At 36.9% G+C, this 16,875-nt stretch overlaps 2 protein-coding genes across 17 annotated transcripts in view; one reads left to right on the top strand and one right to left on the bottom strand.

Annotated features, from left to right (window-relative positions):
• SETDB2 (SET domain bifurcated histone lysine methyltransferase 2) overlaps positions 1-7,285 on the bottom strand; it is a 90,269-nt gene extending 82,984 nt beyond the window's left edge. Inside the window, exons 1-4 of one of the 10 annotated variants that reach the window (XM_054701282.1) lie at positions 7,095-7,283; positions 6,604-6,746; positions 1,120-1,491; positions 502-660 (exon numbers count right to left, since the gene is read on the bottom strand). Coding sequence is in view for 9 of the 10 variants with exons in the window: in XM_054701286.1 (XP_054557261.1) it covers positions 1,120-1,135 (16 nt within the window). In the remaining variant the exon portion in view is untranslated. Of the gene's footprint in view, positions 1-501; positions 661-1,119; positions 1,492-4,128; positions 4,209-6,603; positions 6,747-7,094 lie in introns of those variants that run through there. The other 9 variants (XM_054701286.1, XM_037527282.2, XM_054701280.1 and 6 more) reach the window with 9 other exon arrangements.
• An 84-nt stretch (positions 7,286-7,369) lies between these two features.
• CAB39L (calcium binding protein 39 like) overlaps positions 7,370-16,875 on the top strand; it is a 101,930-nt gene continuing 92,424 nt past the window's right edge. For 5 of the 7 annotated variants that reach the window (XM_054701294.1, XM_037527301.2, XM_054701295.1 and 2 more), the window contains exons 1-3: positions 7,370-7,420; positions 11,408-11,555; positions 12,115-12,181. The gene's annotated coding sequence lies outside the window, so the exon portion shown is untranslated. The other 2 variants (XM_054701292.1, XM_054701291.1) reach the window with 2 other exon arrangements.

The raw sequence follows: 16,875 nt of genomic DNA on the forward strand, positions 1-16,875 counted from the left end.
AAGATGAAAATCAGCCACACTGACGGGGTACATCATGAGCCAACTCAAAGTGGTCCCAATGGCCAATCCTGGAACAATGTGAGTAACAAAATAAAAACAGTAGGGAATTATAACCCAAAGTATAAAATCAGTATCCATGAGTCCATAGTAATATAAATGATAAAATAAATAAGTGGGGGAAAGGAGACAAATCTCCTTTTTCAAATAATAATGTAGATATTATGTTCTCAAAGAAGGGGATTTCAAATAATAATTTCAAATAATAATGTAGATATTATGTTCTCAAAGAAGGGGATTCATAACTCCTGTGGGCTCTACACAGTGATTTTCTGTCATGGAGCACAGTAGAGAAAGGTTGGGGTCGAGGGGGAGTAATTTACAGCAGAGAAACTAGATTAACACTGTCAGCCCCCCATAATCAAGTTCAATATCAACAAATGAGAAATCATGTTGATAACACAGGCACTCTAGATATGATGTAATAAAAAAATGGCATTTTACCTCTATGGTCTTCCTCTCATATACCCATAACTCCAGTGTAATTATGTACAAAAAAAATCAGTCAGTAATTCCAATAGAAGGGCATCCTACAGAAAACTACAAAGAACTACAATATCCAAAACAAGGGCAGTCTGAGAAACTGCCAAATCCAAGAGGACCCTAAGGAGACACAACAAATAAATGTAAAGTGGTATCCTGGATGGAATGCTAAAACACATAAAGACATGATGTGAAAACTAAGGAAATGTGAATAAACTATGGATTCTAGTTAAAATACAATTTGTAATAAATGCACCAGTCAAACATAAGATGTTAATCATAGGCAAAACTGAGTGTAGAGACTATGAGAAGTCTCTGTACCATTCTGTCAATTTTTCTGTAAAAGTTTTCTGAAAAATATATATTTTTGAAAAGTACATTTAAGTATCTCCTTAGAATTACAGATAAGAATTAATTATGAAGACAGTCAAAATTGCTGGCTACATGAGAATAAACACAATTCCTTCTAATTCAGAAGTCACCTGCAATGTAAAACCTTGAAAATGCCACAATTTAGCTTCACTAAGTAATGTATAAACACACTTAAACATAAAGTTTGATAGCAGTTTTTAAACCTACCATTTTTTTCTCCCATCTTTTGGCGTTGTTTATAAACATCAAATTCTTCAGAATTAATTTTATCAAAGAGCTGAATCACTTTGATTGGAGAATATACCTGGAATCAATTGTAGTCCTCAGAGAAAATACACCATTTATACCATTCTAAAGCCAATATTCTTTGAAACTTGAATTTTTAAGTACAAGTTGTGGTTGAAGAAACTTTTAGAACTGACCACTAGTCCAAACTAATAATAAGTCCATCCATCTTCATCAGGTGAATATAGTTGTACCAGATCAATGACAATATCTTTGAAGATAAAAACAACTCCATCTTTTGGTCCATGAATGCATGAAATATTCTGTAGGAGAACAATAAAGAATGGTGTGTATCTGTAAAGAATAAATTGTAAAAATGATATTGTTATAACAATAACTATCTTTTAAAATTGCAATATTATGAATAATAAATACATATTAACTGGAAAATGTGTAAAATATCAAAATTAGCAAAATTACGGAGAAATTAAGAATCCATGTTTAATATATTTGTGAATTAAACTATCCCCCTTTTATAAAAACTTTAACTTTTAAATGAGGAGATGAAAATACTAACTCAATTTCAAAAGGTTGCTGTGAGAATAAGGATGAGTCACTTAGACTAGTGCCTGCTACATACAAAGAACTCAAAGTGGGAAAATATTATTCCTGCATTTTAACAAAACAAAAATTGGATTTTAGTAAATATCACTTTTTATAATTTTTGAATGACAACATATCCTGAACTTCTCAGTATGTCATTAATATTTTTCTATAGTATGAATTTTAAGCCACAATATAATGTATTTTGGTCAATAACCTTTAAAGCACACTAAAGAATTTTAGTAATTTTAATAAATTATAAATTAGTACTAAAAGAAACTTCCATATTGGACATTTAGATAGTTTCTATTTTCCAGTATTATAAATAATGCTAGAGCTCACTTTATAAAACATCTGATTATTTCCCTAAGATAAACACCAGAGGTAGTGGAACTAATAGGTCAAAATGAAATCAACAATTCAGTCTCCAATGTTAGTCAACATATGATAATTCTCCCATTCCCACACCAAACTCACAGAAATGCTTGAATTTTTTAAAAATTAAAAATACATAGTCATGCTAAAAAAAAGAAAGGGAATTCTCTATGGATCAAGTCTGTGAGACCTCTCTGGGGAAAGGGAACAGATGGGTAGCTGCAGTGATAATGTCAACCATCTTCACAACATGGCCAGAGGAAGAGCAAATCAAATCAGAAGATTTGAGTGCACAGCTGAAAATGATCAAACATGAGGAAAACTATAATAGGAGATTTAACAAGACCACCAAACTGATGGACTTATATTTTTAGAAAAGAACTGACATCATTCTGAAAATAATTTTAAAACAAATGTTATTATATTTAATATCCTAAGGAGACTGAAGGAAATCTCATCTATGAAATAACATACAATTTGTAAGAATAACCAATTAGATATCTTGGCTATAAAAATAGTGGTTGAGTAAATTCAATATATGACTGAATAATAGCATAGACTTGGAGGAAGAGCCAGTTAGTAAGATGGATGATTGCACTGATTCACTCAGAATGCAGAGTTCAGTGAAATAATCAGAGGAATAAAATAGAACAAAGAGGCGGCAATAATTTCCAAGAATTTCTCAGAACTGGAAAACACTGAAGTTCACTGAGTATCAAGCAAGATAAAATTCTTACTACACACCACCAGACAAACTGTCAATAAGCTTCAGAAAATCAAGAATAAAGAAAAAAAACCTAAGATGGTTCAAAAAAAAAAAATCTAGATTATCTCAAAGGAATGTATATTAGCCTGATATTCAGACTTACTCATTAGAAATGTCAGATTCAAAATGTTAAGGGAAAATAAGTCTGAATCCAGGATACTATTTTAGCCAAACTATCTCTTGATAGTGAGGCTATAAGAAAAAGATGATACTTTACAAAGTATTCAAGAAGCTACTCAGCAACTCTCTGAAGAAACAGATGTATTTCATGAATAAAAACTAACCTAGAAGGAAGTACTAAGATACAAGAAGCAATAGCAAGCAAATGAGTAAAACACATTAATACCAGATACAAATTAAAAATAGGTTTTAATAACAAACTAAACACAAATGCTAGACGACATAACCATGGAAAATTATTTTTTTGGAGGGGGGTGGATAAAGTGACTGTTTCAAGACCAGAGAAAGTACGCTAAGTTCTTCTTTGTAGGGAGAATACTGACACTAATTAAATTTAAACTTTATTAGGAAAGTATAAATTTAAGAACTGTGTTGAAAATGTAAAGACAATCTATTAGGAAAACAAGTAAGACAAAGAAAACTCGGGGCTAACCTCGATTAAAAAGAAAAATGGAAAAATAAGATAATAAAGAGAAGCCACAAAAAAAGTTACTTATTAAAGAGACCCCTCAGATTAGATTGCAAGCAAAATTAGCTATTTTAAAATATTTCAAAAAACCTAGATATTTAAAATAAGAGATTCATTTAAAAGACAAAATGTTATTAAAGTTTGAAGTGAAGGAATGTGAAAAGACCTAATAGCAAATGTAAGAAACAGAGCAAACAAAAATAGAATTCACCATAAATACCTAATTGAAATTGACTTAATACCAAACTGGCTCAAGAAGTTAATCCCAACTAAAGTTTAAAAAAGAAATTAAGGGCCGCCTCTGGTTGCCCAGCTGTTGAGCGCTGGGCTGTGAAGCTGCCTGCAACCTCTGCAGCGCTGGTTCGATCCCCGGCCATAGGCGAGGGTCCCACATGGTGCAGCAAACCTCTCCTGCCAAGCCCGCTGCTCCCCTCAGCAGTGTATTTCGTCAATCTGTCTGGTCTGTTCCCTGCTCTGGCTCTGGTGAATTCTCTCACCCTCCCGCGATTCTGACTGTACCCAGTGCTTATATAAATAAATAAATAAATCTTAAAAAAAAAAAAAGGAAAAAAGAAATTAAAACAGGTAAAGATCTTACCAGAGCTGCATGTCACACATCCCCATGTCGAATTTCAGTATAACATATCTCTATAGTTTTAAAGATGAATTCTACCAACTTTCAAGGAATGAATAATTTCTACAATATTCAAATTTTTTCATAGAAGAAAAAAATAAGGGAGGCTATTCAACTTTCTCTGAGATTAGTATAACCTTGACACCTAAGAAATTCAAGGCCAACGCATTTCTGGGTATGAAAGCCAAAAAAAGTAAAAATATGCTGATATAGAGTAAAAGTACATTACCAAATATGGTTTATTCCAGGAATACCAAAAAAATCTTAACATTGGAGAGTTTATCAGTGTAGATTCTACCTTAACAAATAAATGAAAGAAACTATCAAGTCAGATGCAGAAAAACAAAACGAAATTGTAGGGAAAGTCAACAACTACTGGGGAGGTTGAAGAGAGGGACCTTTAGTAAACTAGGAAAAAGAACTTCTTAAATCCTGTAAAGACTATCTACTAAAACTAGCAGCACACATCATAATGATAAAACAATAGAAGCATTTTCACTGAAGTCAGGTACAGGATAATGATACTTGCCACCGTGACTGCTCAAGTCTTAGAGAAATACAGTGAAATAAAGAGAACAAAAGATTGTAAATGAGAAAAAAAATACCATAGTATAAATTAACAAAAATAAAACAAAGTCAAAAGCCAAGCAAGAGTTAGGTAAGGTTTGTGACATATTTTAACAAAAGTAATAAAAAGACACTGACATTTTTCTGTATCAAGAACACAGAACTACTTAAAAATTATTAAGAAACAGATAAGTCAACAGAAAAATGGATAATTTTTAAAAGAAATTATATTTATTTACATATATCTCAGTCAACACTTTTGGACATTGAACATTCATAAACTACTTGTGGGACATGTATATTTGTAGAAGTATTTTAGAAGCAAATTTGGGAAGACCTGTTAAACTCGTAATTTAAAAACCATGCAATTCCACTTTTAGGTATATATCTTGAGAAATAGCACATATATACAGGATAATACATAAAAAGGATTTGCTTGCAGCACTGCATGTTAAGGTGAAAAACTGGAAACAACCTAATGTCCATTAAAAGGAGAAGGGCAAATAAAATGTGCTGTACAGTGCACATCAAACAGAATTTAGTAAAAGAACCAATGAAAGGGACAAAGATAAATAGTTTACATTAACAGAACAATTCAATCATACACTGGAACATTAAACAGCAGGTCAAACAAATGAGGCAGAAGTCACACATAAACACTAAAAACATTATCAAGTGAACAGAGCCACAAAATTAAAGAGTATATTATTTCCATTTAAAAAAATTACAAATGCCTGGCTGCATCTATATAGAATATGTAAGTGTAAAAAAATGAAGGCCCTTGCCCCAAAATCTTTACTGTGGGATAGGAACAAGTGAAGGGGGAATTCAGAGACTGTAGATTGTGCTTTATCTATAAGGCAAAGAAAGAATGCAAAAACTGCACTTAATTTAAAAATTAAGTATATTATTTTCAAAGTGGGATTATCCATTTCAAAGCCTTCTGGAACATACTGCCAAACTGCTTTGCATAAAGGCACTGTCAATTTACACCTCCACCTACAGCACATAAGTACACTCAGTAATACCTTCTTTAAAAAAAAAATTACATCCTTGTTAATTTTTTGACAATATTAGATTTCTCCCCTCAGGTGTAATACCTTCTTTTAAAAGAAAGCCCTCACTAGTCTTGTTCACATCTACTGAAAATTTAAAAATAACTGACCTTACAAAAGTGAAGCCTGTTTACTGAAGAATACTTGCAAAACATTAAAGCATAAAGATGAACACTTAAGTCATTTATAGTATCATCATCTAGAGACAACCAGTGTTAATACTTTACTGTGTAACTGATTTATAAATTTTGTTCACGTTTTTCCTCTTCTTTCTCATTTTGGCAGAGTAGTCGGTTTTTGTTTCAACTCGTTTTCGTTTTTAAAAATAGGCTTTTATGAAACTGCTTATATTGTTTCTTGCTTTAATCATAACAGTAACGAACATTTATTGAGCATAAACCATGTGCCAGGCACGCTGTTAAATACTGTTTATTGAACTGCACAGCAGCAATCAGGTGGGATAAACTGGCGTGCCTATTTTTATAAAGAAGCTAAAGCAAGTCACACTGTTAAGTGACAGAGACCAAAAAAAAAAAAAAGAAAGAAAGAATCAGGAAGCCTGGCTTCAGAGCCCGCAGTTTTTTTTTGGTTCCACTCTGCACCCTCAGTTATCTTTTTTCCTAGCCTCATCTATTAATACAATATTCATCGCCGGTTTTCACACACTTAAGAGAACAGTTAATTACATAGTGTTCTTTATCTTAATTGCTAATTGGGTTGTGGCTAATGAAAATCAGTAGCTCAGAGGATCTGATCTCAGTTCCATAATATTGGAAACATGATTCTACTTATGTAGATAGGGCTTGTGCTCTCTTACCTTTGAAATGGGTCATTGGCTAAACCTTCTAGTTCTGCTTCTGGATTTTATACTGCAGTCCAGTTCCTGCATCCCCACTTAGCCTCGGGCTTCCCGCTGCTTAGGAAGTACCTCACATTACGGTGTGCACCGGGAGACAGAGACTGAAAATGAGGGTGAAAACTCTGTGCGCCCGCGGTCCCCTCTCCAGCCCGGACTGCACTAGAGTGCGAGGGAGTGTGTAAAGGCTGGGATCCACCCGGTCTAGGGCTCCACCGTGTTCCTGGGTCCTCGGGGAGGAGCTGTCGGCGGCCACCCGCGGCCGTGCCTCGGCTGCACTGCGTTTCCCAAGCCGCCCGCCAAACCTGAACGCGGCGCGCCTCCCGCTCCGCTGACAAGGCTGGACCCCCCCGCGCGGGTCGGGCTTCTCTCCGACACCACGCCACAGAGGCCCTCCGGGCCCCGGAGTCTCCTGAACGGGAAGTAGCACTTGACCATTTACCAGACCTCACCTCAGCAACAACTGTCCCACCGCGCCTCGGGGAGAGAGCACCGCCCAATAGGTAACGCCGAGGCCTACCTAAGGCCAAACCCAAACAAGAGGACACCACAGGCCCCCACCACCTGGCCGAGAGCCCATTGGTCGCACATCCCACAGAGTCCACGCCTCAGAGGCTCCGCGCGCGTACCGCCCGCAACGCGGCGGCACCCGAGCGCGCCGCCTTGTGATTGGTTGTCAGCGCTCCCGTGTAGTCTCGCGCTCTCTGGCTGGGCCAATGGGGATGCCCCCAGTCGAGAGGTCGGCGTCGCTGGAGTGGTGGCGCAGCTGTTTCCTCCGGTAGGTGTCTCGCTGCCATGTTGTGTGTGGCTTCATGGCGGTAGAAAGATTACTTAGTGGTTTGGTTGTAGGTGTGGAGGGGTCCTGAGGAAGCTTTAGAGGAAAGGAGGGGCCTGAGGAAACCGACCCGGCGTCTTCTCACTTCCCATTTCCCTGAGAAGGGAAAGATTTCCTGGCCCCCGACTCAACCCCTGGCTAAGGAGCTTGAGAATGGCTGGTGGGGATCCCAGACTTTGCTTTGTTCTTCATTGTGGGGGCTTGGCGGAGACTGGGATGTCTAAATCCTGAGTCCTTGGGCCCCGGGGAGCTATTCCAACAATGTTTGTCTCAGAAAGATTCTGATCTGGAGGTTGGCTAATGGACTGCCTGACTGAGAAAGGAACGTGGCAGGAAATGGAAGGGGAGAGAGGGAGAGTCCCCACCACTGTCCTCAGGTTCGAAAGAGACATCTTCTTTTCTGTCGTTTGCCGGGAGCGGAAATTTAGCGGCAGTTGAATTGTTTGCTCCTTTGGGTAGTTGCTGACTAAGGTCAGCTTTTGGTGGTAGCGGGCGTCACGCTCTGCTTTCGAGCAGTTTTAAATAATGCGCACCCCGCATTCCTGCATGGTTTTTAAAAGCTAGAAAGTGGTGATCTTTGCAGAAACAGTGAAAGTGGACGGAAAATTTTGTCAATTGTTTATTTCCCTGGGTACGACCTGTTGAACATTTAGAAATCTGCAGGTGTGCCTTGATACTTGGTTGCTTCGTCCTGGGAAAAGAGGAGGCTTTCGTAAGGGAAAGCATCTTAACTTATGTGCTCTTTGCGGGGCTGGAAGAAAGGAGACCAGAATTATCTCCTTTATCTCCTTTTCATTTTTAAGTGTCCAAGTAGAAAGTATGTGTTGTCTTTCATTTGAGGGGGAACCTAGCCGATAAAAGGCTGAAGTTTTGTGATTAACGATCGATTTTGACACGCATGAGAAGAAAGTAAAGATACTTATCCTTTGTTGTTTGAGTTTAGTTTTCGGTTATTCAGGGTTAGTCGATGACCCAGCCAAGTTAACAGTACCATGTAGATATTTTTGTGGCAGGAATACCAAGGAATACAACAGTGAAATAATTGAATAATTAAGAATTAATTTAAAAGTTTTTCATCCAAGAGTCTTATAAAATCTAACTTGTAGGAGTTCAAGTATCAAATTAATAGTGAATTGATGGCTGTGGTACTTGCCTAGTATATATACTAGCTATCATAAAGTAGATCAGTGGCCAAGAAACACCAATGATTACATAGTAGTTGCTCAATAAATGTTGGCTAAAACTTTTGTAGAGGCTTCACATATAGTAGTGCCTGCCATGTATTCAACAGTATAGATGTTCAGTGGGTAAAAGAATGCACTATTAGGAGGTAAAGATAGGCTTTTTTAAAAACCTAACTGAAAGTTTTTTAACCTGCTTTCTGGAAAACTTGATTTACAGTTTAGAGTAAATTTATTTCTTGCTTCCAGGTTATTTGTACAAATAAGGATCATTTCATTGTCTTTTTTGAGAAGTCTGTTTATGAGATGTTACCATACAGAAATTTAGATAATTAAGATGAGCCCTCAAGTAGTACTCTATTTGCCACTGTTCTCTTGAAAACATGGCAATCTACCAAACAACATCAGTACCTTAGCTCTCTTCTGCTAGAGGAAATTTAGTTTCTTTTTAACATAACTTAGTGAAAAAATACTGTAACTTTAAATTTACTGTATTACATGAGTATATTTTATAAATTCTAAGAAGGTAATTTTTTTAAAAAAGATTATTTATGCATGCAGGAACTGGGGTGTAGGCCAAAGGTGTGGGAGGGGGATGTGAGAGGATTCACCAGAGAGAAAATGGGGAGCAGAAAAGGCAGATCTTCTGAAATGAGGGGAGCAGTGGGCAAGACAGAAGAGTTCCGCAGCGCCGCAGGGTGGGGACGGTGCAGCCAAGCCGGGGAGCGGGTGTAAGCTCCTGGCTGCTGCAGTGGCTGGTGATAGTTTGATAACGCTGTTATCTTTTAAAGTTAGGTATCCTCAGGTTTTTCTTTGAATTCTGTATATTTTACAACATATAAACTTAAGAAGATCCTTAGAAAATTTCATGTCATTTTTGTGTGAAAATGTTAAATAAGTAAAAATGATTTTTTACTTAGATTGGTATGAGATTGTCATTGAAATCTCATGCAAATTAAGATTTTTCTCATTATGAAGGGCTGCAAACTGATTATAAAAGAAAAAAATTACAACTTTAAATAAATGTGATGTTTTGTGGCAATATAAATTAAGATCTAATTCATTAAAAATTCAAACACTTCTCAGAACTTGTTTGGTTCTTGTGTTTGTTATTTTGAAAACCTAGTTAATTTAGGTACTTTGCTATAAAAAAAAGCCATTAAAACTATCATAGGTTCCTCACCACCTCCCCATCCTCCCAAATTGTATTTCTTTCCTCTTTTTATAAGTATTAGAAATACCTTACTTTTTGCTTTGTAATAACTTTGATTCTATAAATGTCAATTTGGGGGAACATTTTGAGATTAATTTGCAGAAATATTTCTGTATTCCTTGTAAATTCATTGTATTTCACCATCATTCTTTAGTCTATATGTGCCATTTATGGGAATAACTTAAACACTGAATAAAGAAAATACACAACTGTATATAAAATCTAAATGACTACTGTAGTTTGTTGTTCAGTTATGCGGTGAAATTGATTGAATGCCTGAATGATGAGGGTTTCCATTAACCACTAAAAATGCTAGTGAAATTTAAACATGTGGAACATAATACTGAAATATTATGTATTTGGCTTTTTTAAGATGGAGGAATCGAAATACATTACTGATTTATAAGCTCATTTGTTCCTGTTGTTTAAGCTATTGTTTCTTTGCAAGTGAGCCCTAATACTGTCAAGATCTGGTCTGTTGAACATTTGCTTTTTTTTCCAGTTTTTTGGGCAATGAGACTAATTAGTATGTAACTCTCCCTCTTTGATGTTTCCTATGTTCAACTATATAGTATATAGGCATCTTCTGAGTGCCATATAGGGAAACTGAAAAATTGTGACCTCTTTCATTTTTTTTAACTAAAAGTTTCTTTCTTTCCTATATATAAAAGTAAGAGCCGATCAGGTATCATTGCTACACATAGTTGTCAGGTGCCTAAGCTCCTTCTGTTAAACCTGTAGCTCTGCCCTTCGCATCATGCAGTTCCATTTAGTAGGCCAAAATAACAGACTTTAAAAAGTAGATTTTGGACTGTAATTTCTTAGTGGGGTATATTCACTAGTAGTGTAGTATCACTATTTTAAAAGTATATGTATATTGTTGGAAAAATAAATATAATAAAATTTTGATGATTGTTGAACAAAACCATAGAAATTTGTCAAGGCTATTAGTTAAGAGATTTTAGTGTGAAAAGTCCTTTGACAGAATGAACAGGGGACGTGAAGTATGAAATTACACAGGACAGCTATTTTTAGTCATGTTATAGATCAGGCATTGTGTTAAGCACTACATAAATGTATATATGCTATATCTTTTGGTCCTTAAAGTACCTTTGATAGTCTTTTTTTTTTTTAAAGATTTATTTATACATACAAGAACTGGAGTACAGGCCAGAGGTTTTGAGAGTAAGAGGATTCACCAGAGTCAGAGTGGGGAACAGAACAGGCAGATTGACTGAAATACACTGCTAAGGGGAGCAGCGGGCGAGTCAGGAGAGGTCTGCTGCACCATGTAGGTAATGGCTGGCCAGGGATCAAACTCGTGCTGCAGTGGCTTTGGACAGCTTCATAGGTTGCATCTTAACCCCTTGCGCCATCAGGGAGGCCCTACCCTTGATTGCCTTGATATTTTCCCAAGAGGTATAGAGAAGTTAAGTAGTTTGCTTCAGGTTAGACAATTACTAAATGCGAGGTTGACTTTTAAACCCTGATCTATATGATTCTAAAGACTCTGCTTTTTCTACTATGTTATTGCAGGATGTACATCAAATATTAGAAGAACACCAGGAACTAAATGTTCAATTTCAACCTGTACTTGCTGCTCAGAAAGTAAATAAAGATGCTGACCTGTAGTCAGTGTTTTATACCTTCTTCATGCAAGAGTAATGTGTTAAAGGAAAAAAGTGTAAGTTTTCTCTTATTTCTAATGGGGAAATGCAAGCACACATATCTTTATATAGATATGGAGATTAAAATTTTACAGACATTGCCATTACTGAAATTAGTAAGAGATTCGAGCTAAATTTATGACAGAGCAGAATAGGTAGGAAATCTGGTGGGCATGAATTTCCATGATGCTATTAAAAGCAAAAAAGAAAAAAATAAAACTTCCCTCTGTGACGCTTCAAAGCCCTTCTAAATTTTGCCCAGCCATTTTTAAAAATTGGCCTTTAAGACCCTAGTTTAAGTAAGTTGTTTTCCTCCTATGTCCTCATGGAACACCGAGTTATCCTTTCATACTAGTGGTTTCACCTGATACTAAAATATTTTCACTCAGTTCAGTACTACTTTTTAAAAGGTCTCCCACTTGAAACAACTGGATAAGGAAGGGAATTTTCCTGTTTCTATGATTATGATGGAAATTTAGTTTATAATTCTGTAAACCTGGTAATAATATCTTGACTTGCTATAAAGATTTTAAAAGTTAATCTTGAAGGGTTTTTTGTGTTTTTTTTTTAAATCAGAAACTGTGTTGATCTGTGACTTTGGAGAAAGTGGAAACAAATTTACAGATGATACACAACTTCTAAGGTAAGCTAATATAAAGACTCAAGATTATAAATGCTCTTGACAGACGGATGGGTTACAGTAACATGCAATTAAAATTCATTAGGAATGAATATGATATCCAGGTTTGAATTTTACAAAGCAACTGCAGAAATACTCAGTAGATTTCCATTTTTGGCAATATGATAGATGAGATCTTTAATCCCTCCCTCCATTGAGTGTATAAAATATTAGATTAAATTTTTTTTTAAAAAACTTCAAAATGAGGGCCTCCCCGGTGGCGCAGCGGTTGAGCGCTGGGTTGCGAAGCTGCCCGCAGCCTCTGCAGCACTGGTTTGATCCCCGGCTGCTCCCCGGCCACCGGAGGAGGGTCCCACATGGCGTGCAGACCTCTCCTGCCGCCCGCTGCTCCCCTCAGCAGTGTACTTCGGTCCTTCTGCCTGTTCTGTTCCCCGCTCTGGCTCTGGTGAATTCTCTCACCCTCCCATGCTTCTGACTGTACCCAGTGCTTGTATGAATGAATAAATAAATCTTTAAAAAAAAAAGAAACTTCAAAATGAATAGATGAACCTATAAAAAAATCTAAATATTGATATAGTGTATATATTTCTCAATTTAAGAAATTGATTATGTAAGCTGGCTATATTCTTGACATTATGTATGTTTTATAACATGAATATCAAATATTTAAAACATTTTTTGTTTTTATTTTTTAACTCTATGTATTTGACTTTCATAATTTATGACATAGAGGAGCAAAAATCTACCTGTGTCTTTGGCAAGAGGTTTATTTTCTGGGATGGGCTCTCAAGATTGGGTAGAAGTTATTTTTGATGTTTATAACTAAGATTTTTTTCTGTAAGGGTCTATTCCGGGAAGACTTAATCCCCTAATCTCTTTTCCAGAGAGAGGGCAGCAGTATCTTTTTTTCCCCCAGTAAATGCCCTTCTCCAGTGTTACTGAAGTTAATTTTCAGTGTCTCCTAATTGTCTATTAAGACTTTGTTTGCAAAAGTTGTTGCTTCGTCTTGGTTGAGTAATGTAGGATTTCTATCCCAAACCTTTTTGGGCAACTCTTTTTGGCTTTAAGACTTTTGTTTATAATGTTGATTAATCCATTGGTTTTTGTTTATCCTAGTACCTTACTTTTCTGAAAAGTGAGGTTTGGATGTGTTTCATTTGTATTGTGTTTTTATGTGCTATTTTATAGCATATTTTCCAACTCATAATCTGGGTAAGGGTCTCTTCCACCTTGAGGTGCTGTTCTGTTTTAATCCATGGGTAGGAAATTTGGGTTCCAGGACTTGCCTTGCATTTTTCAGTCTTGAGCATTGGGTAAAAGGAACTGCCATGTCTAGATCCTGTTTGCTGTGTAATAAGCAGAAATGTCCACTAAAGTTAACAGCTAATGTGCTGAGGAAACATTAGAAGCCAAAAGGCACAAACTTGCATGGCAAGCGTTTGAAAGTTACTAGAGCACTTCCACCTCAAAAACAAGTCTCCCATGTGAGATATAAGTTGGTCATGGACGAGGGTATATTAGGTACCTAACAATCACAAGAAAATGTCCATAAGTCTTGAGAGGTTTACACTGTAAAAAAGAACACCCCCCCCAAAAAAAAAGAACATACCCCAAAATCTGTGGCTAGCCATGTGGTTATATTCCATTCAAGTCTTTCATAAAGAATGTATATATGAACATGCTTTGATATTATGTTATATTGATGAACATTAATGTAGATCATAAATTTGTATAAACTTAAAAACTTTGTGGTAAACCATTTAAATTTCTGGAGTTTAGAATATGGCTTCAAAAGAATGTAGTTGTAATCACCATTTTTTTAATCTACTATCTTTTTTAAGAAGAATCTTGTGGCAGAGGGTTGATTATATAAAAGTAATGTTAAACTTCTGCTTTACCTGCTTACCTCCCATGATTGAGGCTGAAAATGCCAGATACTCATTTATCTAGAATCCTTTGCATTTAGGGGTAGCAATTTTATCCTGTTGAGGCCAGTGTGATACAGAAGCTTGTTTTTCATATAAATTTTTTTTTTTTGCATAGAAGAATTAGGGAGTAGGCCAGTGGTGTGGAGTGGGTTTGGAGGTTGGTGAGAGGATTCACTAGAGACAGAGTGGGGAGCAGAACAGGCAGATTTACTGGAATACATTACTGAGGGAGCAGCGGGCGACACAAGAGAGGTCTGCTGCGCCGTGTGGGTCGGCTCCCTGGCCCGGGATGAAACTAAGGCTGTAGCAGTGATAGCACTGAGACTTAACCCTAGGCCCCCAGGGAGGCCCCTGCAGAAGTTTGTTAAAGGATTTACTGAGCAATGCATTTTACCTCCTTGTAAAGGAAGACTTTGTGAAGAAAGTTCCCCTTTGGTCACCCATTTTTTTTCCATCTTTACTTGGATGCTGTTAAACTACAATCCAATGCCTAGTATTGCCAAACCATTTTTGGTTTCCAATCTCCAAGATGACCCCCACTACATCCTGGTATTCATGCCCTGTGTATTCAGTCTTCTTCCCTATTATACCAGAATTTGTCTATGTAGCCAGTAGAAGAGAGAAGAATGTTATTTTTACACTAGGTTATAAAAGATGTTATAGTTTTCAACTTTATTGCATTCTCTTTCTGCTTGCTGCACTGGAAGAAGTTAGCCTTATTGTGAGCATCCCTATGAAGAGACCCATGTAGCAAGTAACTGAAACTTCTAGCCAGTAGCCACATGACTACTTGGAAGTGGTTCTTCCAGACCCTACTCAAAACTTCAGACATGAATGTAGTCCTGGCTGAGGCTAACATTTAGTGCAGAACCTCGTTAGTAACCTGGATTCCTGACTTTGAAAAACTGTGTTAGGTAACAAATGATGTTTTAAGCTCATAAGATTTAGATAATTGTTACACAATAGATAACCCATCCAGATACTGGTACCAGAAGTTGTATGATGCCATAACAAATATTTTTTAAAGTAGGCATGGCTTTGGAACTTGTCAGTGGGTGAAAGGTGGATGAAATTTGAGGACAATTTGAGTGAAAGAGCAAAGTGTTAAAGGAATGTTACGACAGTTTTACTGGAAAGGGTAGGGAAGAGGGGGAAGGAGTATTTGTAATGTAGTAGTAAGGCTGAGACATAGGTTGGCCACTTGGCACTTGGAAGCCAAACATAAGAGACAAGAAGTATAGTTAGGAAAGCTAGGTTAATTCAAGAAACCTGTATTCTGAGGAGATGGCCGGATTTATGTTCCAAAGAAACCATCTCAAATCTTAGGGCTCGGGGTAAGGTTTTTATAAAAGTCTTGACTCAGAAGTGGGTTTCTGCTGTTCAGCATGACAGTTCATGCTATTGTTTCCAGTTTCCTGTTGTTATTTTTAGTTGTTTTAGCACATTTTTGCAAGCTCTTGTGGTTATCCAGATGCTGATAAAACAGGTGTTTTGTGTTTCTGACTTACCTGTTAATAGAAATTCAGCAGGAATGTGATTAGTGTCCCTAAGTTTACTTGAGTCTTTAGGAAAATTAATATGTTAGTGTTTTAAAGTTATAGCAATGGCTACCTAGGGTAGGGTCCTTTTTCTTAGACTGTATTTTATTCATATACCTGCATTTTGAGTAGCAGAAATTTTAGTAACCTCTAGTGATATAGAAACTAGACCATGTACATAATGACCTAAGTGGCCCAGTAGCTAGGGAAATTTTTGAACAGAGAATTGAAGGTGCCCCCTGGTTTATTTTTGCTACGATATGAGAGGAGCAAGTGTGCTAAAGAAAAGTCTGATAAACTAAAACAGCTGTGATGTGAAGTTTCAGTCATTGTTGATCTCTCTAGACAGCCAGTGATGCTAGAATTTAAGAAATCCCTTCTTAAGGAAGATCAAATCCAAGCCATTATCAGGAAAATTTGGGGTTTATTTTTTTTAACATTTATTTATGTATACAAGAACTGGGGTACAGACCAAAGATGCAGGAGGTGAGAGGATTCACTAGAGACAGAGTGGGGAACAGAACAGGCAGACTGAAATATACTGCTGAGGGGAGCAGTGGGTGAGACAGGAGAGGTCTGCTGCACCATGTGGGTAGCTCCCTGGCCTGCTGGATCGCTTCACAGTGCTGTGCTTACCCCTTGCACCACCAGGGAGCCCCAGGAAAACTTGGTTTAAGGATGAAGCTGAGGGCGTGGTTGTAAAATTCTGTTTTTAATAGTTAGGAAAGATCTAAGGTGCTGCCTTGTAGTACTTTTCAGTCAAATGAAAGGCCAGCTGAAGTCTTAACGGTGTGACTGGTACCTATTTAGTTGAAGTTTTGTTTAATGGAAAGAACTCCAGTAAGACTCCTAGCAGACACACAATCTTTAAGAGCATTATATTTTAAGGTCCCTTGGATTAAAGAAGACAGCATACAATGAAAAAGAAGGGTTACCCCAAATTTCTACAGCAGGAAGCAAATTGAAAAGACTGCTAAGCTAATGAAATGTGCTACCTTGCAGGAAAAGAAAGAACGAATGACTCAGAGGGCTCAACCTAGAGGGTAGTGAGTCTAGAGAAATTGAGTCATTTCCTGATGGATAATAGGGCTGAGTCTTAATGAAGGAAGTTCCAGGATTTGCCTGACTGGATTTCAGTGGCCCCTATAGACTTTTCATTCCCCATCTTTTGACCAGGTATGTGTATGATGGTTATCTATACTTGATCAAAAAATGGGCATGACAAATAGCC

The sequence above is a fragment of the Talpa occidentalis genome, unplaced genomic scaffold, assembly GCF_014898055.3.
Source record: "Talpa occidentalis isolate TD23 unplaced genomic scaffold, MPIMG_talOcc4v2.1 talOcc4.5, whole genome shotgun sequence".
Taxonomy (NCBI): domain Eukaryota; kingdom Metazoa; phylum Chordata; class Mammalia; order Eulipotyphla; family Talpidae; genus Talpa; species Talpa occidentalis.